This window comes from Heteronotia binoei, chromosome 9, assembly GCF_032191835.1.
Source record: "Heteronotia binoei isolate CCM8104 ecotype False Entrance Well chromosome 9, APGP_CSIRO_Hbin_v1, whole genome shotgun sequence".
NCBI lineage: Eukaryota > Metazoa > Chordata > Lepidosauria > Squamata > Gekkonidae > Heteronotia > Heteronotia binoei.
In genome coordinates, this window is record NC_083231.1 from 95748348 (window position 1) to 95771048 (window position 22701).

At 45.9% G+C, this 22701-nt stretch overlaps 1 protein-coding gene across 2 annotated transcripts in view; it reads left to right on the top strand.

Moving 5' to 3' along the window:
* The window catches only part of UNC5C (unc-5 netrin receptor C), a 493308-nt gene that overhangs the window by 415622 nt on the left and 54985 nt on the right, over window positions 1-22701 (top strand). Inside the window, exons 8-9 of one of the 2 annotated variants that reach the window (XM_060247042.1) lie at window positions 6308-6364; window positions 9337-9528. In XM_060247042.1, coding sequence (XP_060103025.1) covers window positions 6308-6364; window positions 9337-9528 — 249 coding nt within the window. The remainder of the gene's footprint in view (window positions 1-6307; window positions 6365-9336; window positions 9529-22701) is intronic. The other variant, XM_060247043.1, reaches the window with a different exon arrangement.

Here is a 22701-nt window from a genome sequence, read left to right on the forward strand (position 1 = left end):
TCTAGCTTAATAAATATAGTACATATAATAAAAAATTTAAAATTTAAAAATTATACAGCTCCAGAAGAAATATTAACTAGAATACACTGGTTAAAATTACAATCTGTTACCTCGACATTAACTTATAAGAACTGTGGTAGTCTACCAAATGTTCATAGCAGACCAAATTGTGTTTTGTTTGTAAGTCTGTAAAAATTGTGTTTTGTTTGTAAGTTTGTAAGTTTCTCATCAAGTAGAAACCCCAGATGTTATCCAAACCTCCCTTGCATTACTCAGTCACTAGCAAAACCTTATTACATGTGCACTAAAGAAGGGTAAGAATGCTGAGCCAGCAGCCATATTCCTCTTTCTGTCTACCCACTTCACTGTATTTCTTAAACTTTATTCCTTCACTAATTCCTACTAAGCTTGCCATCCCTGGCAATCCCAAGGAGCTTTGAGGGGGTAAGCTAGGCATCACACAATGCTGCACTTCCTATCATGTAACCAGAAGTGTCATCATGGTGTCACCAGTGACATTCTAGAAGATCTCACAAATCTGTGTTGTACCATAGAGATTTGGGGGATTGTTAGAGCTTTATGTCCTGTGATAATACTTCCTTCCCTCATTTTGTTCCCACTGCTGCACTGGTAGGGTTCCCAATTCTAGGTTGGGAAATTCATGGTGATTTGGGGATGGGGCCTGGGGGGCACAAGATTTGGGAAGGGTGGGGCCTCAGAGGGATATAATTCCATAGAGTCCACCCTCCAAAACAGCCATGGAACTGTCATCTGGAGATCAACTGAAACTGAGAGATCTGTAGTCCAGACCCCATCTGCAGATTGACAACCCTATATACTGAACAGCAATGGTAGACTGGGGGTGGAATGACTCCCACTATAGCAGGAGACCTGAAAACTCTGATTCTGGCCTTTTCTGTTCTTTCTTATACAATGTTATTGCTTACTCTTGGACCTACTTTTGTGTTTCAGATCTGCACTGTTGAAAAGGCTATGGAACTAATCAGAATTCTTTGCAAGATTTCTTTTTTTCGGGGGGGGGGGGGCGGGGCTATGTGGTTCAAAAATTACAGTTTATCTCAGGCTTTGACCATCACACTATTTCAGTAGGAAATGGCTACAAAGTTTAAAACAAGCTCAAATAAGTCCAAAAAAAGGCTTGCCCTTTTAAAAAAATCTCAAACGCAATGCCAGTTGGGGGAAAGCATAAATGGTAACAAAGACTTAACAGTCTTGAGTTTGCCACCCTCCCCCCCCCAAAAAAAAGCCCTGAAATTGTTAATTCCCATCACTGAATAATTTGAGGTGTTTGTTTAAATGCAAGAGAGTGTCTAGGTGTTGAACTAATAGTGCTGTAACTATTCCAGCAGTAAACACACAAGGAATTGCAACAAACGCCAGTAGGACCTTTGAAAACATTTTTCTTGTTTCATCAAAAGCCACTTGAAGCAACTTAAATTAATTATTTTTCTCAAAGTAAGTTACCAACTGTGACACCAGCTGCTCAAGGCACAGATCATCAGTACTAGCAACAATTGTGGAGTCAAATCCAGCAACACCGTTTTCCTACATTCATCCCCCAGCAAAGAAATATGGTGGTGATAGCTGAAGTCCCTCTGGTACTTGCCATGCAGCCGTTCTGATACCGCTAGTAAAATAGATCAAGGAAGGGGAAGAACAAATCCCTGCTTTACACCGCTTTTACTTTGAAGCTGGGAGAAAAGTCATTTTTCATTATTTCAGGTACTAATCTCAGCAGATTTCTCTCATTATCTGAAGAAAATGTCCTTTCTTATTATATGAAAAACCAGATAGACAAGCATGAAAGGAAGAAAGGGGAAAAAACACAGCAGCCTTCTAAAGAGATGCCCAGACTCATGTAATGCAAAACAGAAATTGTAAACTGTTTCCCCAGCTCTTTTCCTTGGCACACCTACTCCAATTACAATGATAAAAATTCTGAATTAAAAGCTAGTTCAGAGAGATGCTCAATTAAAGTCTGTCCACTGCCAGAAGTGTTTGCATAAAAACAGCAGAGAGGGCTGCCATTTTCATGGCCCATTAGCGTTTTTCAGAATAGCTGCGTTCATCAGTATAGTATGAACTGGTCTTGTTGTTTGGTTTCCTTGTCCACAAAAGGACTACAAAAACATTATTTACAGTGACTGGTAGTGGCTTCGGAGCTATTTTCTCTGTCTCATCCTGTGTTGTTCCAGTAATATAGGAAGGAATAAGCCACATGGGAGGAGATCATATGGGGAAAACCACACAGTGGACAACCTACCAGCACTCTAAACTGAGTTTCTATGTTGGTTCACACATACATGTAAGTCACCGGATTTCTCAGATGTTCATCAATCAGTGCTTGATGGGTGTCAGTCAAATGTGTCAATTGACGCCAGTGAAAATGAAGAGACCAGATCCAGCCCACTACAGGTTCAATTTCCATACACACAGGAATCTCAATAGAGCACTGTTTCCCCCATACATCCCAAGCATTACTCATTTATTATTTATTTATTCAGTTTTTATCCCACCCTTCAATCCGAAGCTGGCTCAGGGTGGGTTACAACATAAAGATTCATAGCAAGGTTATTGTGATTAACATGAGGATTGACCATATATTCCGTCTCAGAATTCAAGACACAACCAACAGGTGTGTTGCACATAGGGCCAAGTATAGTACCCATGAACTTATACCGAGGGGAAAAGGGCAAATGGAGCTTTGCTATGTGTAAGCAAGCCCTCCATATACAAATACTATTTCTGTGGTGGCATATTTACTGCAGTTGTGTAAGCTTGTGTTTATTGTGGTGATTCATTCACATATGCAGCTGATCACTTCATTCTACAGTCAGTGCATATGTGAACCATCATCTAATGTTTGGTTCTTTCCACATCATCGTTCCTCTACCACATGGTTTCTCCATTCCTATAATATCAGAAGGAGCCCCTTGGTGCAGGGTGGTAAAGCTGCAGTACTGCAGTCCTAAGCTCTGCTCAGGACCTGAGTTCGATCCTGGCAGAAGCTGGGTTCAGGTAGCTGGCTCAAGGTTGACTCAGCCTTCCATCCTTCCGAGGTCGGTAAAATGAGTACCCAGCTTGCTGGGGAGGGGAAGTGTAGATGACTGGGGAAGGCAATGGCAAACCACCTCGTAAAAAGTCTGCCGTGAAAACGTTGTGTAAGCAACGTCACCCCAGAGTCAGAAATGACTGGTGCTTGCACAGGTGACTACCTTTACTTTTTTACAATATCAGAACGATATAGGAAGAAGTCAAGTTTCTATACTGCTACTAGCAAATCAGGCCGAGGTCAAGGCATATTATCATTGTAAGGCCATATTGTGTTCTCAGACCTAAAGTGTGTAGAGACAAAGTCAATAATAATCAGTTGTTAAAGGTTTCATGGGCATGCACAGCCTACTTTCCAAGTGCACATGTTCCATGTTGATCCCTAGTGGATTAACTGTCCCCAGTAAATGGCTGAAAATTGTATGATATGGCCTGCTGAAGTTAAGGCAATCTGGGTCTGGTCAGTGCTTGGATGGGAGATCTTGTGGGATCCCAGCTGCCTTGGGTGCCATTAGCTCAGTTTAGACATAACACAAAACCATGGTTTATTTTACCTATGGCTAATCTGTGAAACCACCATTTGGTTTGCAGGCTATCATTCCAATCCTGGATGCCTCGACAAAGGCTAGTTTCATTACTTTCACCCCACCTAGAAGATACCCCGCTACCACCCTGTACTTCATTGCAGGGAAAACAGCTCTGTGGAACAAGCCAGAATTTAGCCAGGATATTTGCATATATCTCACAAATCCATTATTAAGACTAACTGTGGTTATTAAACCAACTTCAAACCATAGTTTCAGATGCTGGTTTGATGAAGTCTAAGTTACCCTAGTTAGTAGAGCATCCTGGGTCTGATGTTCACACTAATCACAGTTAGCTTAATGAAACCCTGGTCTGAACCCTGTCATTGCCTGAACCAAGCTGTGAGCTTAGAAGTAATTTCAATTAATTATATTTGTGCTGCCTTGAGTTCCATAATGGAAGAAATGTCGGATATATGTCATGAATGCATAACGTGTCATAAATGTGTCATGAAAATACATGGGATCATAAATACATAAATGGCACCAATGTAAAGGATCAGGAATCAAATACCTTGCTTCTTTTGCCTTACAGCAGAATATTATTCACTTCTGGCTAAATCTGAAATTTGGTATGCTGTTTGATTTGGGACCAGGACAAATATTGATGAAAACAAACTGTGAGGAGTTCAGCTTTTAAAAAAAAAAAAAAAGTGGGGGGGAAGCATGTGCCAGATGGCTGGTGACAACTATTGTGGTGCTTGTCAATGCAATAATATAGGAGGTCCTGCTGAACACCTTTGAGATCCGAGAGAGAGAGCATAGGCAGCATAGCAGCAGCCCCAAGCTGTTGGAGCTTCTCAGGAGCAATTGGGGAGTTCTACAGTGGAAGTACATTTTCTACTGGGGCAGCCAGATATTGCCTCCGTCAGAACTGAAAACCCCTTTTCAGGGATTCACTGCTGTCCCACCAGGGAGAGACCTCACAGAAACAGCAATTATTAGAAAATGTACCTTATTTCACAGTATTATGTTCAGTTGATTGTAACCCTGAGCACAAGAAGAAGTTGATTCTTACAGATGACAAGGTCTCCCAGATCATCTTGCACTAACAGCACAATCCTGTACAGGCTTATTCTCCTTTAAGGTATTGATTGATGTTGACAGCACAGACCTTGACAGATCAATAGTCTTAAATCAGTAGAAGACAGCTTCATATGATTTCAGTGGGTTTAGACTGGAGCAAATTTGCTTAGGTTTGCCCTGTAAACCTCATAATCTTCCATATTGTGTTTCCTCATTTCATTTCATTTCACTTCATTTCATTTCATTTGTTTATAGTTTTAACCTGATTTCAAACTGCATGGTCTCTGGTATCCTGGGGGGTGATAGGTAGTTCCCAAATGTAATGTGTTTCTGTCTAAATGGGAGAGGCCCAATTTTTTTTCAAGCTGGTGGCCCTGATTCTAAACATACTTACCTGAAAGCAAGTCCAACTGACCTGAGAGATACTAATTTCCAGTTAAGATCATTTCAAAGGGTAATTGTGTTGGTCTGCAGCAAGAATTTGAATTCAGTAGCACCCTAGGGACAAAAAAGAGTTTCATGATATAAGCTTTCAAGAGTCAGCACTCTCCAATTAAATATGCTTAGAATTTTAGCCAGAATTGGTTGGATCTAGCAACTCCCTTTTGCTAAATAAGGAGCCTTCACCAGCTGTGGGAATTCTCATTAGGGAAAGGGAGTCATTGGATCCAACCCATTATTTCTGTTGGCACAAAGAAAAGAAATAACTTGTCTCTGTCACAGGGTTTTCAGGGCACGTTGCCTAGAAGAGAAAATGCTGAAGCACTGCATTATCACTGGAAATAAGGAAGAAGGAGAATAGAGTCAATTTCTTTGCTATTTGTCTGTAACAGAAAAAAATGTGAATAATATTATGATTTTGACAATATTACACAATGCCTTCAAAATCTAAAATAAATTACTTTACAATCTCAAGGCTCCTATTGATTTCCTAATGATCTCAAATGGAATACAGCCTGTTTCCAACTCTCTGGCAAATTGCTTTCTCCATAGAGAATCCCTATTGGATTTCTATTAAAGGGTAGGTTAGAGCCATTCCCCAGAAATCTCAGATAAAAAGGGGATGGGGTATGAGGCTTTTGCAGGGGCTGAGCTCCCAGTAAGTGGGTATTTAACCTCTGACCGTTGACAGCAAGTCTCTTTCAGTTCTATTAGACCAGCAGCAAGCTACTATGATTAAATTAAAAAAAAACTGTTTAGAGCCCCACTGAACATGTCCTGGGAATTAAAGCATATGGCAAGGATTGGGGGGAAGAAGACTTTCCATATGCTAATGACCCTTGATGTCTGAAATAAATTAGATCCATTAGAGTTTATGCTCTATAAAAGAAAGACTTTAAGCACTCCAAAGTTAGTGACTCGAGACCGATTTTTTGGCTCTGAAATTCAATCTGCCTACTTATTAATTCTTAGTGAAACTTCTCAGCAGACAGAAGATGCAAAATGTAAGTGTGTGCTGAATCCGAATTTTAAAGTACCATGGGTTTCCTTTCCTTTGTCTTCCTTCCTTCTTTTTTTGAAAACAAAAACTGAGCCATTCTTCATGTGTGTGTATGTGTGCATGTATTTTTATAGTTCCCTTTGTTAATTTTGATTTTGTTCCCATCTTTTTTTTTCTTTTAAAGGTTTCATTTACCCTATTTCAACTGAACAGAGAACCCAGAATGAATATGGATTTTCTTGTAAGTCTTGTTTGATATTATGTTCTTGGATTCTAATTTCCTGCTCCAAGATTTACTTTCAGCTCATTCTCATGGGCAAGAAGTGCTAAATCCAAAGAGAGTTCTCTTTTGCTTGCTTTAAAAAAAAAAGTGCAGGCTGATGTACTAGGCAAAGAAGTGTAAATAATGGAGGCAAGGGAAAAGGGCCAGGCAAGCAAGAAATTGAAAGGAGAAATTGTATTCCGTCATCAGCCAAAAGAAGTTAATTGGGAAGCAGTTAAAATGATTGCAGACATTTGATTTTGATACTGGGGAAGAGATAGTGGAATAGAGTGGCTTTCTACTGATTTGGCTTCCACTATTGTCTGAGAAGGCCACTGACAGACAAGAATGATATAGATGGCAGCATTTACAAAATGCAGCCTTTAAGTTCCATTAGCACTGAGCTGGATGATATTCAAGAGGGAATCATCTCTGAGTTCTTAACTGAGCGCCTAAACACCAACAAAAAGGAGATCAAAAACATGAAAATAGGGTGGTTTTTTTTTTTTAAAAAAGTCTCCATACAGTGAAAGAACACAATGTGATAGAATAAAAAATGGTGATATGCTTGCCTTATCTCAGCCTTCCTTCCCACACACATACTCTGCATCTGTGTCACATTTCTTACATGTATTCAATCCTTTTGGTACTGTCTCTTGGGGGATGAGTGGCAATAGTTATAGCACTGGGATTAGCGCAGGAGACATGTTACAGGCAGACAGCAAAAAAGTCTCACAAGTTGGCCTTACTTCCTCAGGGGAATGATATCAAAACATGGTGTGTTCTTAGAAAAGTTGTAGTAGTCTGGTCTGAACTGGGTTCTCAGATCTAATATAGCTTAATGGCCAGTTGAACCGGATGGGAAAGCCTCATCTCAGCCACAAGTTCAGCTGTAAAGATAAACTACTGTGTCTCAAAATTAAATACTGCCTCACCTACAAAATGGGTAGGGGAGTCACCTTACAGGGTTGATGTCGGCATTCTTAATATGTTTGAAGGATTTGAAATCATAATGCTAAGTATAATTGTACATTGTCAGTACAGTCTTTTTAAAATCCTTTGTCCAGGATAGGGTTGCCAGCCCCCAGGTGGAAGTAGGGGATCCCCTAATTTTGTGGGCTCACCAGCCGCCAAACAGCTGGCTGGTGGGGAGAAGCCCTGGCCCCAACAGCCACAACCTCACACAATGTCCTTGGCATGATGACTGATGCTCTAGTTTTGGGGCAAAACTCTATGGTTTGAGCCCAACTTTACCATACAGTTTCCCCAAAAACCACAGCATCACCACCCAACATCGCCAGTGATGAGATCACTTCCACATAATATCATCATGTCAGGGATGTCATGTCACATGTGGTGACTTCACCCCAGCCTGTTCCATTCCCAGAAAGCTCCCTTCCACCCCCCACCAGTGAAATCCTAGGACCTGGCAACCCTAGTCCAGGACTAATTCCACTGTTGTAGTTAAGGTATGTTGACATTTCCTTTTGTTCTACATTTGTCTCTTTCTGTCCGTCTCTTTGTTGATATCTATATAGTTTTCCATACAAATGGAATGCATTACCATTTCCATCCCAGAGATGAAGCAAGAGTGACCTGGCTTACTGAAACCCATCTGTTTCCCCTGCTGGCTGTCAAACTGCAAATTCCTTGAACTCTCCTCTGGAAGGCTGATTTAGGCCTCATTTAAACGTTATGCAGCCAAGTCAGAAGAACTTACCCATGCAACTTCAGTCATACCCAGCAACTTTTTAAAGTGAACTGCTACCCACACAGAGCATGTACAACTTTAGCACAACAGTGCCACATGTGCCTGGGCTACAGAACTCTAGCATGCTATTATATGCATTGCAGCCTTGCACAGGTAGCAGCCCAGCTTAAGTTAGATGCTGATATGCATGGGTACATTCTTCTGTCTTCTATCATTATAGGTAAATCAATACTTACATTTACAGAAGGATTGGAAGAGGAAGATATAACCTCCTCACCCAATGTCATGGCCTCAGTTCAAATCACAACTTTGTCTAGGGTTGCCAGCCACCGGGCAACTGGCAGGAATCCCGGGGGTCAGGGACATGAGGGGGGGTACCATCAGTGAACTGCATTGTTACATTTGGGGGGGGGGCTTGAAGTGGTGGCACTGCACTCTAGGCATTGCTGGAAACTCTAGAGTAAAACCATAATATTTCTAATGATTCCTAGAGAGGACTGACATCACTTTCAGATTTTCCCAGTTCTGTGCATTGCTTCATAGTATCTCACTGATTGAAGCCATTATAAACAGGAGAGTTCTGTATATGTATGAAGGAAAATGGTTACACAAGAAATCACAGTCAGTACCAAAATAGAAACTCAGGGGATATCTGGCACATAATTATAACCTCTTAAGTATCTTTCAAATCATGTAACTGTATCAGTTGAAATATTTCCCTTAACAAGTATGCAAATTTGATTAACATACAAACTTAAGAAGTTTGTTTAGTTTAAGGTTTGTTTACTTTTTAGAAAAGTAAAGCATGCAGTGTGGGTGGAAAAGGTAAAAGAAAGAGTGTTTTATGATTAGATGCCCTGAAGAAGTAGCATTGATCATCTTACCATGAATGCTGTAATGAATACCTCTTTTGACTAAGCTTTCCTTGATCATCCAGTTATAAACAGGCAGTTATGCTGCCTCTATAAAAGGAAAAGATATATGAATATAGATTTATAACTATATATAAATATAGATTTTCTTTTAAAAATGACTGAGAGAAAGCTAAAATACCATTTTTCCCTAATAGAAAGAGTACAACCCTGCTACAGAGCTTTTGAGATGAATTTTAAATTAGCCCATAAAATAGATACTAACATTGTGATAGCAATACAGATTAATATTTGTAAAAATTTCTGAGACTGTTTACCATACTAAATGTTTCCTACTTTCACACCCTACCCCAAATCCCTTTTTCCAGCTGCACCTGATTCAGACGATGTAGCACTTTACGTTGGGATCGTGATTGCAGTGATCGTGTGCCTTGCTATTTCTGTGATTGTCGCTTTGTTCATCTATCGGAAGAACCACCGGGATTTTGAGTCAGACATTATAGACTCCTCTGCTCTAAATGGTGGATTCCAGCCAGTTAATATCAAAGCTGCGAGGCAAGGTTAGTTTTCCCTCATTATTTCACATTGACCAAATTGAGGCACAAGCTCCGAAGAGAACCTTCTCCAAGATCATTTCAGTTATGACTCCTGAATGGAATACCTTTTAAGGAGGGAGGGAATCATATATTTCCTGGAAAGAAGTGCTAGAACTTCTAAAATATTTGAGAGCAATAAATCAAAAGCATGAGGGAAAGGTATAAACAAAAGCAGGTTTATGCTGACTGCTGACAGTGTGAGCATAAACAGCTACATTATACTGAGATGATGGTTCACCTAGCCTAGTATTCTCTCTTCTGATGGCGGCAGGTCTCCAGACAGGCAGAGATCTTTCCCAGGAACTGCATCCTGAAGTCCTTCATATGCAGATACCACTAATTGACCGTCCACATAAAAAGTATGTGCTCCAAAAGCCAGCCACTGTTTATGCCCTATCTAATGAGCAGTTTTACTTCCCAGTCAACATAACCTGAAAGCTCCTCCATTGGGAATTCTCACCACTTCTATATCCACCTCCTTTCAGCTTTTTTGACTTGGCTTCCATCACTGCATCTGTTAATTTGGTTCTGTTTTGTTTGGGGTTTTTTAATGGTATTAGCCACCTATGGGAGTCCATTGTTCCTGCTGAATTTTCAGTTGCCATGAAGATAGATCCATGTGGGCAGCCGTGTTGGTCTGAAGCAATAGAACAAACTTACAGTCCAGAGGCAACTTTAAGGCCAACACAGTTTTATTCATAGAAGCATTGTTCTAGAAAAGGAGAATCCATAATGAAAAACCACAAGATCCCAATCCATCTCTCTCCCATTCCCATGGGTGCTTGGTTTTTCTTGATGGATGCTTGATTATTATTGAATATTATGTGGTGCAATATGATTTCAAAGCAGCTGCACTACTCATCCACTCATCCCCTGGATGTAGTGATGTGCTTTGCCACCAGTGATCCCTAGCTGAACAATATGATCTGTGCAGCACAGACATTACCACATTGTTTCAAAACTGGGACCTATAGAAATTGTCAGCCTCCACATGCTGCTTTAGTCCTAAGTGTGGGAGCATCATAGCAGTGCTCTCAGTGCACAGGCAGAACCCTTCCCATTTCAAAACTGACAGTGATAGCAGATGTTTCTGTCCAGGCCTGGGAGTTGCAGTTCTCAAAGCTTTTTAGTTGTCTTTCCTATCACACCCCTCTCAATTGCTAATAGATAACGGTGCTGTATATATTTTGGTGTACCTTGGTATTTAATGTTTACTATACTTGACTGAGCAATATCAGAATATCAAGATATCATGTGATAAGAGATGTCATCCCAGCATATATTTTATTCTGAGCCAAGCCATAGAGTGTAGGTTAATAGTCCTGTAAAATGGAGCTAGGAACCGGGGGGGGGGGGGTGTCTCTACAAACCTGAAATTCCAAGTTTATAGAAAAATATGAAATAAAAAAGAATACATTGGAAAATTAAAACTTCTGAAAATAATAGAAACCACATCTGTAGCTTTAAGAAAAATTCCTGCTGAACTCTCAGTTGGAATGAAGATAGATCCAGGTGGGCAGCCATATTGATCCGAAGCAATAGAACAAAGTTAGAGTCCAGTGGCACCTTTAAGACCAACACAGTTTTATTCATAGAAGCACAGAGTTGGAAGGGGTCTGTGATAGGGGCGACCATTCTATTAAGCACTTCCCTAGAATGATCACCCTGTCATTGATTCAGTTGTCAAAATTTATCTTTCAGAAAATGGCACAGTAGGCATGGGTAGTGATTTAAAACAAGTTTTGGTTTATTTAAACAAACTGATAGGGAAGGGATGAGATATTTTCATAAGTTTGGGGGATTTAGAAGATGTAGGCGGACAAAACTGAACACAGAACTATGTCTGAAGTTACTGACTTCACAAGATATAGTGGTTCAGTTGGTTTAACTTTCACTAAAAGTATTGTCGATGTTAAAGGTTTATCTTTTTATAACTGTTCAAGATTTCTGGGTAGCTTTCCCATTTTCTAATCTTGAGTGTACCCTGCTTTGTTACTTGGGTTATAAGACTAAGGTCTCTCCACTAGTACTCTTTCTCTGGCATGATGGTTACTATCGTCACTTTAAGATAAATAACCTATGCGTTTGGCACCTTTTGAGGGCCTTCCTCTGCCACCTCAAAACCCTTTGCCAAAACCTGATCTACCAGACTTCCGGTCTTTTCCCCCTTTGGGCACTAAGCTAAATACAGGAAACTGTTTTCCTTCTCAAGATGTGATTCTTCATTTTACAAATACACAGAGTGTTCTTAACATCTGGAAGTAGCCTTGCACCAAGAGTTTCCACTATTCAAAGCTACCCCACATGGGCTCTGAATCAGTTTTTCCTAATATCAATCTGAAGAAGTGTGCATGCACATGAAAGCTCATACCTTGAATAAAAAGTTGTTGGTCTTAAAGGTGCCACTGGATTCTAACTTTGTTCTCAGTTGCCATTTTACAGGTTGATAGGCAAACACAATATTGCTAAGCCTTCCAAGCCTTGGTTTTGGTGGGAAGCAGGTGTGGACTTGAAGGCCAAAGCAGCCCCAGAAAAGGTCCTGCCCTGTCCCCTTCTCTTGTCATGTGTCCCAGTGGTGGAGGAGCTGCTGGGGACAGGCCTATTGGGGACCACCAGAGACTCACTAACTAAACCACTGAGCCTGGTGGCAGCAAGGTCTCCACACAGCAGGGGTGGGCTGGGCTGGCAGTAGTGGTCTATGGGTCTATATGGTCGAGGACCTGTCTACCTTAGGGACCGTCTCTCCCCATATGAACCCCAGAGAGCACTGAGGTCAACTGGAAAAAACTTGCTGACCACCCCCGGACCAAGAGAGGTGAAGCTGCAATGCACCCACAACCGGGCCTTCTCCTCTGTAGCCCCGAGCCTATGGAACCAACTCCCAGAGGAAATGCGGGCCCTGCGGGACCTTGAACAATTCCGCAGGGCCTGCAAGACCTTCCTCTTCCGACTGGCCTTCGCTGAAGAAAGAAGCTGCTAAGGATAACCGCCACCACAAAAGAACGAATAGCAATAGCACTTTTATTAATTTAATTTAATTGATTGATTGATTTTAAACTTGTCAGAATTTTGAATGCTGGATATAACTTTGTTTTTATATAATGCTGTTAGCCGCCCTGAGCCTGCTCCGGCGGGGAGGGCGGGATACAAATAAAATTATCTAATCTAATCTAATCTAATCTACTGTCCACCTGGGCCTGGCCTGGCATTGGTGAGTACCATGCAACTCAGCTAGGTTTTTCCAAGGACGAGGCTATTGGGCTGGGAAGGAAGGAGGGAAAGCTGAAGACAGAGGAACAGATAAAGGTGGGTTAGATGATGGGCAGAAAGAAGAAAGCAAATCAGGAAAAGGGAAGAGGTTATGGGCTGCGGGGAGAGGAAAGGAATAAGTAGTGTGGCGGGGGGCGGAATAGAGGGGAAAATGAGTGCCCTCTACAGATCATTGCAGGTTGCTTGCTTGTCATCTAAAAGTTCCTGTAACATTCTTGCTTCTCTACAGAAATAAAATGCAACCAGTCCTTAATCCACAGACTCACACTTTAAAAAAGAAAGAAAGAAGATGAAGCAAAAGTAGATGAAAATAAGAAGGAAAGGGCAAGGAAGGAATCTGTTTCACTAGTTGGCCAAAATAAAATAATGGGGGAAGGGTAAAAGAAGGGTCTTTAAATTGTTAACATCTTAAGTAAGAGAGAAAAAAGAAATATTTGAGTTCAAAATGAAGAACAAATAGTGTCATGGGTGCTGGGGACCCTTCAGAGGAAGTTGAGTCTGATGAGGAAACTGTGCCCCTGCCACCTGCACCAGTGCCCCTGCCTCCTGCTGGAGAAGATCCCAGCCCCCCTGCCTCGCCCTCTCGGGTGGCTCGTGTGCGTGACCGCCTCCGGCAGGACCTCAGGGATCGGAGGAGGGCGGCACGCTCACAAGCAAGACGCTCCCTGAGCCCTGAGTTCTGAGAGGATTCTGGCCCTTCTAAGAGCAAGGATGCTTGAGTGGTAACAGGATCCTGGCTGCCTCCCTGAGCCAGCAATTGGCCCAAACGGGCAACAGCCAGCAGAGGGCTATATAGCTGTGGGCTTTGGGAGGAAGCTTTGTGGAAGCAACTAGTCATCTCCCTGACATTCTAGCATCCACTCCGGCTTGACTTTGGTTCCTGACTCCCTGACTTTGGCTTCGGACTTCTGGACTCCCTGACCTCGGCTTCTGGACCTCAGACCTGCGATACTTCTACAGTGATTCGGATTTGGCGCCTCGGACCCTCCTGCTTACTGGCTACAGACCTCGGACTGCCTCTGGACTTTACCTGACCCGGCCCCAGCCGTGACAGATTGCTTCCACCGACAAACACCCACTCCACAGGATGGATGCTGAAGCAAGTGAAACCACAGAACTACTGGCTGCGCTCCAAGCCCAGGTACAGCAGCTAACACAGGCAGTAGTGCACTTGCAGCAACAACCTGCGGCCAGTGCTCCAGCCAAGTGCCCAGTTCCCCCACCTGACAGATTTGGGGGTGCCGTGGAAGAATTTCCTGCCTTCCTAGCACAGTGTCGGCTGTACTTTGAACTGAGAGCACGGGACTTCCTCAATGACAAAACCAAGGTGTGTTTCGTCATCAGTCTGTTAAAGGGGCAGGCGGCCAAATGGGCCACACCCTTACTGGTCGCTTCCTCTCCCCTATTGACTGATTACCAGGGGTTTGAGGCCCACCTGTCTGCTGCTTTCTCAAACCCAGTCCAAGCAGCCACAGCCAACCGGAAGATCAGGGCACTGAAACAAGGCAACTCCTCGGTGGCTCAATATGCCACTGAATTCAAGCTCCTGACCCAGGACTTGGCGTGGAATGAGGCTGCCCAGATGGACCAGTTTACTGAGGGGTTGGCAGAGGAGGTCCTGGATGAACTGGCCAGGGTGGAGCAGCCACCCACGCTCCAAGAACTTATCACCCTCTGCCTCCGCATCGATGGCCGCCTGGAAAGTCGCCGCCAAGCCAAGACCAGAGGGCGCCAGCTCCCTGCGCCGTGCTACCTGGCTCCTCGCCCGTCCCCAGCTAGTACCAGCACCAAGGATGAGCCTATGCAGCTTGGAGCTGCTCGACCCCGCCTGACCCCAGAGGAAAAGACCAGACGCCGCACGCAGAATCTGTGCCTCTACTGCGGCACGGCAGGCCACTATGCCTCTGGCTGCCCTGCTAAGCATCGGATACCTGGACCTTCGCTGCCACCGCCGCCAAAAGGGCAGCCCCAGGCGTAAGTGGACCCCCCAGCCTGGGGCGACTAGCTGGGTCCTCCGAACAGCGGGCTGATACCCCAGGGCCATTCCTGCTACCAGTCAAACTCCGTCTGCCTGACGAACGCTGGCTGTTCGTGTATGCCATGCTGGACTCGGGAGCGGCCCACTGTTTTATAGATGCCGCCTTTGTGAAGCAGCACCAGATCCCTGTGCAGACAAAAGGGATTCCGTCGCTGGTGGAGGCTATTGACGGGCGCCTCCTCCGTTCTGGCCCCGTCACCCAGGAGACCTGTCCCATCACCTTCCACGTCCAGCAGCATCAAGAACAGCTGCGGTTTGATGTCGCCCGCATGCCTCGCTTCCCGCTGATTCTAGGCCTTTCCTGGCTGAAGCTGCACAACCCCATCGTGGACTGGGCCCAGCAGGAACTACGCTTCCGAGACCCATGCCCCCATCTGACTCCTCCCACCACTCTAGCAGCTGGCATCCCGAGTGGTGGTCCTCAGCTCCCTCAGAAGTATGTGGACTTTGCTGATGTCTTCGAAGAGACAGGAGCTGATCAGCTTCCCCCTCACCGGCCCTACGACTGTGCCATTGATTTGGTACCTGGGGCACCACTCCCGGTGGGGCGTCTGTACCCAATGTCGGAGCCGGAGTTGGCAGCTCTGCGAGACTTCCTGGACAAGAACCTGAAACGCGGATTCATCCGACCCTCAACCTCTCCCCTATCTGCTCCAGTGCTCTTCGTGAAGAAGAAAAGTGGGGAGCTCCGGCTGTGCAATGACTACCGGGCCCTGAACAAGATCACCATCCGCGACCGGTACCCTCTACCACTGATCCCTGAACTCTTGGATCGCCTAAAGGGGGCCCAAATCTACACCAAGCTGGACCTCCGTGGAGCGTACAATTTGGTGCGCATACGGCCCGGAGACGAATGGAAGACCGCGTTTGGGACCCGATACGGGCAGTACGAGCACCTGGTAATGCCCTTCGGACTGACCAATGCCCCCGCTGTCTTCCAGAGGTTCATGAATGACATATTCCGGGACCTGCTCGACCGCTTCGCGATCATATACCTGGATGACATCCTAATTTACTCCCGCAATCCTGCCCAGCACGCCGAGCACGTCCGCCAGGTCCTGCAGCGCCTACGAGCCCATGGTCTCTACGCCAAGCTGGAGAAGTGCGACTTCGACCTGCGCTCCGTCGAGTTCCTTGGGCACATCGTGTCACCGCAGGGGATCCTCATGGACCCGAAAAAAGTAGAAGCGGTCCTGACCTGGCAGGCTCCTCAGAATCGCAAAGACCTGCAGCGGTTCCTCGGTTTTGCCAACTACTATCGGCAATTCATCCCGGCCTACGCATCCCTGACCACACCCCTGACTCAACTACTCCGCCCCAAAGAACCCTTCCACTGGTCCCCAGAGGCCGATAACGCCTTCTCCACCCTGAAGACTCGCTTTGCCACCGGGCCACTCCTGAGATACCCCGACCCCCAGCTTCCCTTTACGGTGGAAGCTGATGCCTCCAACGTGGCCCTGGGAGCAGTGCTGTCCCAGCGCGAGGAGCCGTCCCAGCCACTACAGCCCTGCGCCTATTACTCGCGGCAGCTCACTGCTGCAGAGAGGAACTATACCATCTGGGAGAGGGAGTTGCTCGCGATCAAGGTGGCGTTTGAGGTTTGGCGACATTACCTCGAAGGGGCTCGCCACCCTGTTCAAGTGCTCACCGATCACCGGAACTTGGAACACCTCCAGACCACCCGCCGTCTCAACCAGCGCCAGATCCGGTGGTCCCTATTCTTCTCTCGCTTCGACTTCCGGATCTCCTACATCCCCCATACCCAGAACCGGAAAGCAGACGCGCTCTCCCGGAAACCGGAATACGCCCCTGCCTCAACTGAGACCGCGCCCGCTGCTCCAATCCTGCCGCCCTCAGTATTTGCAGCCACCTCCACTTCACCAGCACTCGTGGAGGACATTCGGGCTAGCCAGGCCAATGATCCCTGGGTCCAGCAACACCTCCAGGCTCTCCAAGATGACCCAACAGGGGAGTTCACGACTCGAGGCGGCCTCTTGCTACACCGCGAACGCCTCTATGTGCCGCCCGGGCCCTTGCGGGCAGAAGTGCTACGCCTGACCCACGACTCGTTACCCGCCGGGCACTTTGGACAGCATAAGACCACCCACTTGCTGACAAGGGAATTCTGGTGGCCACGAGTTCGCGCTGATGTTGCCCGCTATGTCAGCTCCTGTGACGTCTGCCGACGGGCCAAAGACATCCCAGCCAAACCCTCAGGGTTGCTGCAGCCCTTGCCCACATCTTCAGGACCCTGGGATACCATCTCGATGGACTTCATCACGGAACTTCCACGCTCCAAGGGTCAGACTTGTATCTGGGTGGTCGTCGACCTATTTACCAAGATGGCCCACTTTGTTCCGTGCCCGAAACTCCCCACAGCTCAGGAGACGGCCCAGCTTTACCTGCAACACATCTTTCGTCTGCATGGACTCCCAGCCCATCTGATCTCCGATCGGGGCCCTCAGTTCTCCTCTCGGTTCTGGCAAGCCCTCCATTCCAGCCTGGGTACTCGAGTGCACCTGTCCTCGGCCTACCACCCACAGACAGATGGCCAGACAGAGCGCACCAATGCCACGCTAGAGCAATATCTCCGCTGTTACACCTGTTACCAGCAGGATGACTGGACCACTCTATTGCCCCTAGCGGAGTTTGCATACAACAACGCGGTCCATTCATCCACCCAAATGACCCCGTTTGCTGCAACCTACGGGTACCACCCTCGGTTCTTCCCAGCGATCCTACCACCCACGAATGTCCCCGCCGTCGATGCCTACCTGCAAGAACTCCGTGCCAGCCAAGACTTGCTCCGAGAGCAGCTACAGCAAGCCAAGGAGGCATATAAACGGGCTGCGGACCGAAAGAGGCAAGAAGGCCCTCCAGTGCAGCCGGGGGATCAGGTGTGGCTCTCAACTCGCTACCTGCGCCGACCTGGTCGGTCTCACAAGCTGGATGCACGGTTCATTGGACCCTACCCCGTCGTTGAACAAATAAACCCCGTCGCCTTCAGGCTCCAGTTGCCACCCCACCTCCGCATTCACCCCGTGTTTCATCGCTCCCTCCTTGTTCCGGCTGCACCCCCTGACCCAGCTCGGACTCCTTCCCCACCGCCGCCACCACCAGTGTTGGTGGATGACGAGGAAGAATATGAGGTGCGCCAGATCCTGGACTCCCGGTACCATCGTGGAGGCCTCCAGTACCTGGTGGACTGGGAGGGATACGGCCCAGAAGACCGGTCTTGGGAGCCCGAGGACAATCTTCATGCCCCGGACTTGGTGCACCAGTTCCACAACGACCACCCCGACCTTCCAGGTCCCTCGACGGAGGGGGGCCCTGGGGGGGGGGATAGTGTCATGGGTGCTGGGGACCCTTCAGAGGAAGTTGAGTCTGATGAGGAAACTGTGCCCCTGCCACCTGCACCAGTGCCCCTGCCTCCTGCTGGAGAAGATCCCAGCCCCCCTGCCTCGCCCTCTCGGGTGGCTCGTGTGCGTGACCGCCTCCGGCAGGACCTCAGGGATCGGAGGAGGGCGGCACGCTCACAAGCAAGACGCTCCCTGAGCCCTGAGTTCTGAGAGGATTCTGGCCCTTCTAAGAGCAAGGATGCTTGAGTGGTAACAGGATCCTGGCTGCCTCCCTGAGCCAGCAATTAGCCCAAACGGGCAACAGCCAGCAGAGGGCTATATAGCTGTGGGCTTTGGGAGGAAGCTTTGTGGAAGCAACTAGTCATCTCCCTGACATTCTAGCATCCACTCCGGCTTGACTTTGGTTCCTGACTCCCTGACTTTGGCTTTGGACTTCTGGACTCCCTGACCTCGGCTTCTGGACCTCAGACCTGCGATACTTCTACAGTGATTCGGATTTGGCGCCTCGGACCCTCCTGCTTACTGGCTACAGACCTCGGACTGCCTCTGGACTTTACCTGACCCGGCCCCAGCCGTGACAAATAGTAAGGGGGGATGACTTTGTAACAATTTCTTCAAGTGGGACAAGGCAGAAGCCAATTGAATATCTAAAAGGAAAGAGCAATATGCATAAAGGATTGCAAAGAGAGAGTATAGAGACAAGAAATAACTCAAGGGAGTAGAAGTTTAGTAAGAAGATTAGTGTTTGATGTACAGAGACACTAGAGAAGAAAGTAATCAAGATAGATAAGGTGCAGAACCATGAAAAGACCTGAGCATTAGAAGAATAATGGGATCCAATGAAGAGAAACATACAGAGGTGTAACATGATTAAGATGAGGAAAAAAACAAAATTAAGCGAGCAGAAGAACTGAGAATGGAGATACAAGGTTTAAGTTGCAAGATAAATAGACTGGATTAGCAAAACATTGTAGTCACCATGAGACTTTACTCGCAATACTATATAGTATGTATGAAATTGTTTTTATTGTATATTCTGTATTTTTTAATATTCTGTGTGGTTTTTAAACTGTTTTTAGTCACCCTGAGCCCATTAGGAGAGGGCGGGATATAAATTGGAATGAATGAATGAATGAATGAATGAATGAATGAATGAATGAATGAATGAATGAATGAATGTGAAATAGAGTTTCCGCAGTCTAAACCCATAGAAATGAATGGAGGTAATTATGCATTGGATTGCATTGCAAAAGTGTGGATAAGGATTCCACGGCTGATAACAGATGGACTTTTAAAGCCACCCAGGGGGTGCGAGGCAGGTGGACCAAAAAAGCGTGTCCACATGTGTACATCTACCTCCCGTCCCCACCCCATCCCCTGTCCCACCCCTGGCTTGCCAGGAGCCAGCTCAAAAAGGCACCACTTTGAAAGTGGTGCCTTTTCACTGGGGTGCCTCCGAGGCACCTGCCCAGCCACAGACAGGATGCGTGACTCCCCGGGCACCCACAGCCCACCCCTTTTCCAAGCACTGTCCAGAAGCTCCAGGGCACTCAATTTCCGGCCAGCTCTCTTTGGGGCGGCTTGAAGCTGCCCCAAACCAGCCATCTGGTATCACCCTACTAAAATCAGAAAATATGTACATTCAGGTCTAAGGTTGCTAACCTCCAGGTGGGGGCTGGAGATCTCCTGCTGTCGCAATTGATCTCCAGGCAACAGAGATCAGTTCTCCAGGAGGAAATAGCCACTTTGGAAGTTCAGTTCTATGGCACTATATCCCAGGTAAACATTTTGCTAAAGGGCAAATAAAGTGTTGCACAGCATTCTAAACAAAGGTGTCTATCCAACATGTTGTTTTATTTTCACTCCTTATCTTAATAGTTCTTTGAACTTTCCTGCTTAATTCTGCAGAACATTCACAGGTGTTTTCAACAAGTCCCATATCCTCTGGAGAAGTTTTAAATGTTATAATGTTTTATGTGACATAAGGATTTGTTTGTTTGTTTGTTTAATGTTCATAATTTCTCACACTGAATCTTAGTCTGCCATTCCCTTGCCCATCAGTCACTCTGCAAGGATCCTTTAGGAACTCTTTGCAGCCCGCTTTTATTTTTACCCTCCTGTGAGATTTGATTTGATGTTATCTGCAAATGCATGCTGGATTCCAAGTCATTGATGAAGGAGGAAGCCTCAGCATTAGCCTGCAATTCTATGCATATTTAAAATGGAATGAAATCCCATTTATCAAAGATTTCAGGTTTTCACGGCTGGTAACATCATTAGGGTTTGTAGAATCTTTCGGGATCAAGTGCCGTGTTCTACTGGAGAAAAGGAAAACTTTCTCCAGTAGAACACGGCACTTGATCCCAAAAGATTCTACAAACCCTAAATCCCATTTAGTTTAACATGGAATACTCCCTCAAAACTGTGGAGTCTTGTGAGCAAAAATTATACTACGTGAGCTTCTGGCATTAAAGTTGTGAGCTATTGCATAAATTAGTTTACTCTGGGTCCATTTTTCCTAAGCTAAGACAAAAATGTGTGAGCTGGAGACTAAAACACTGTGAGCTAGCTCACACTAACTCAGCTTGGAGAAAAGACTGCATGGGGCACACTTCTCAGAAAGCAAGCCTGGGATCAGGTTGCAAATCCTGGAGCAGTAATCCCATGGACCACAGTGGTGAAAGGATGATTCATGGGTTAAGCCTTCTAAATGCTTGTTATACCATCTGTATTTAAATATGTTCCCTTGCTCTTTGGAGTTTTTTTTTGAAATCAGACCTATCATGATACAAGTAGCAGTCCAAATAAAGTTTATATAGCAAATCAAAATGTCTTTCACCGTGCTGAACAAACATACAGTTTAAGTTTATTTCAATTTATATCCCGCCCTTCCCACCGAAGTGGCTCAGGGCGGCTCACAACATATAAAATCTAACATAGAATTTTAAATTTAAAATACATCAATTACAACAGTTTTAAAACAGTAAAATAATAAAACATTTAAACAGTGATCTATCAAAATACTACACTGAACCTTCTATAGAGTGCAATCCTAAGGAGACTTGAACCCCTCTGAATCTATTGAGTTCAGTGGACTTAGAAAGCCACAACTCTGCTTAGGACGTCACTGAAAGTTAAGCATTTTAAAAGCTCATTCATTTCAGTGATGAACTTCAGCATATGTTTAAGAGTGCAAAAGGCATATGTTTTTGTTTTTGCAACAAATGGATTTCAAAATGTTTTAACATTTAGACAGACTGTTTAGTAGTGGCTGAATTTTCCCAAACTATACCACTTCAGGCAACCTGAGGGGGAAGGAGGGAATCTTCTTTGTGGTCTCTGTGCATCACACTCATGGGATAGAGCGCCTGCGCTGATCCCCGAATTGGTACCTAAAAAGCCCAGGATTTTTTCGCGCTTGGCACCAGCGGGCGTGCGCAGGTGTCCCAATGTGCATGCTCACCGGCGCCAGCGCAAGGATCCCGCCAGTTCCCTCCTGACCGCTGTGCTGAGAGGATCTCCTTTCGTGTCCCCAGTCGGTAAAGTAATCTTACGATTGCTTTTTCTTGTTGTATATAGCCCGTTTGTTATTTTCTTAGTGTAGTTAGTTAGTTAGTTGTTAGATAGTTAGTGTTGTTAAAAAAAATTGTTGGACTTGCCCTTCGGGGCCCAGTTTTCCTCTGTTTTTCCCCTCAGAGACTTTCCTGGGTGGGTTTTTTCCTTAGCGTCTATGGAAAGATGTTGGTTGGTTTTTTAAGAGGTGCCGCTCTTGTGGGAAGAAGATTGCCCCCCCCCCCCGACGGCCATTCCCTCTGTCTTCTTTGTTTGGGCGAGGGAGATTGTTTGGATTCTTGCTCGTACTGCCTGAGTTTTTCCAAGCAAACTCGCAAGAATCGAGCAGCGAGGCTTTCGGCTGCATTGGTAGAGTCGGCACTTCGTCCTCAAAAGATGGCATGGGGACCATCGGTACCGATGGGAGAGGCCGCAGCCCCGACGGTCACATCGGCTGATACATCGCCGATCAGGACCGCGATGCCAGTCGAACGCGGGCATTCCACAAAGCGACCTTCTGAAGGGTCAGTGGACACCCCAGCTAAGAAGCGTCGGGATGACTCGGGGACCCAATCATCCGCACTGAAGAAGGTGAAATCTAAGGAGAAGTGGAAGAAGAGATCGTCCCGCACTCCTTCCCCTTCACATGACACTTCAACATCGATGTCGACCGCTCCACCGAGGAAGATCTTGGCATCCCCACATAGTAGCCCTTTGGTGTCGAGAGGCAGTGCTTCGCAGCAGTTGCATCTATCGGAGCAAGAGATTGACCTCACTCAGTGCTCCCATTCTTCAGGTTCGAGACGTCACAGTGAGAGCAACTCTGTCTCAGAGGTGGAGGTGTCAGCACCGATGGAGCTGTTGGCACTGCTGGATCAGGCAAGAGGTCGGAGAGAGCTGGAACTGACCACCATAGCT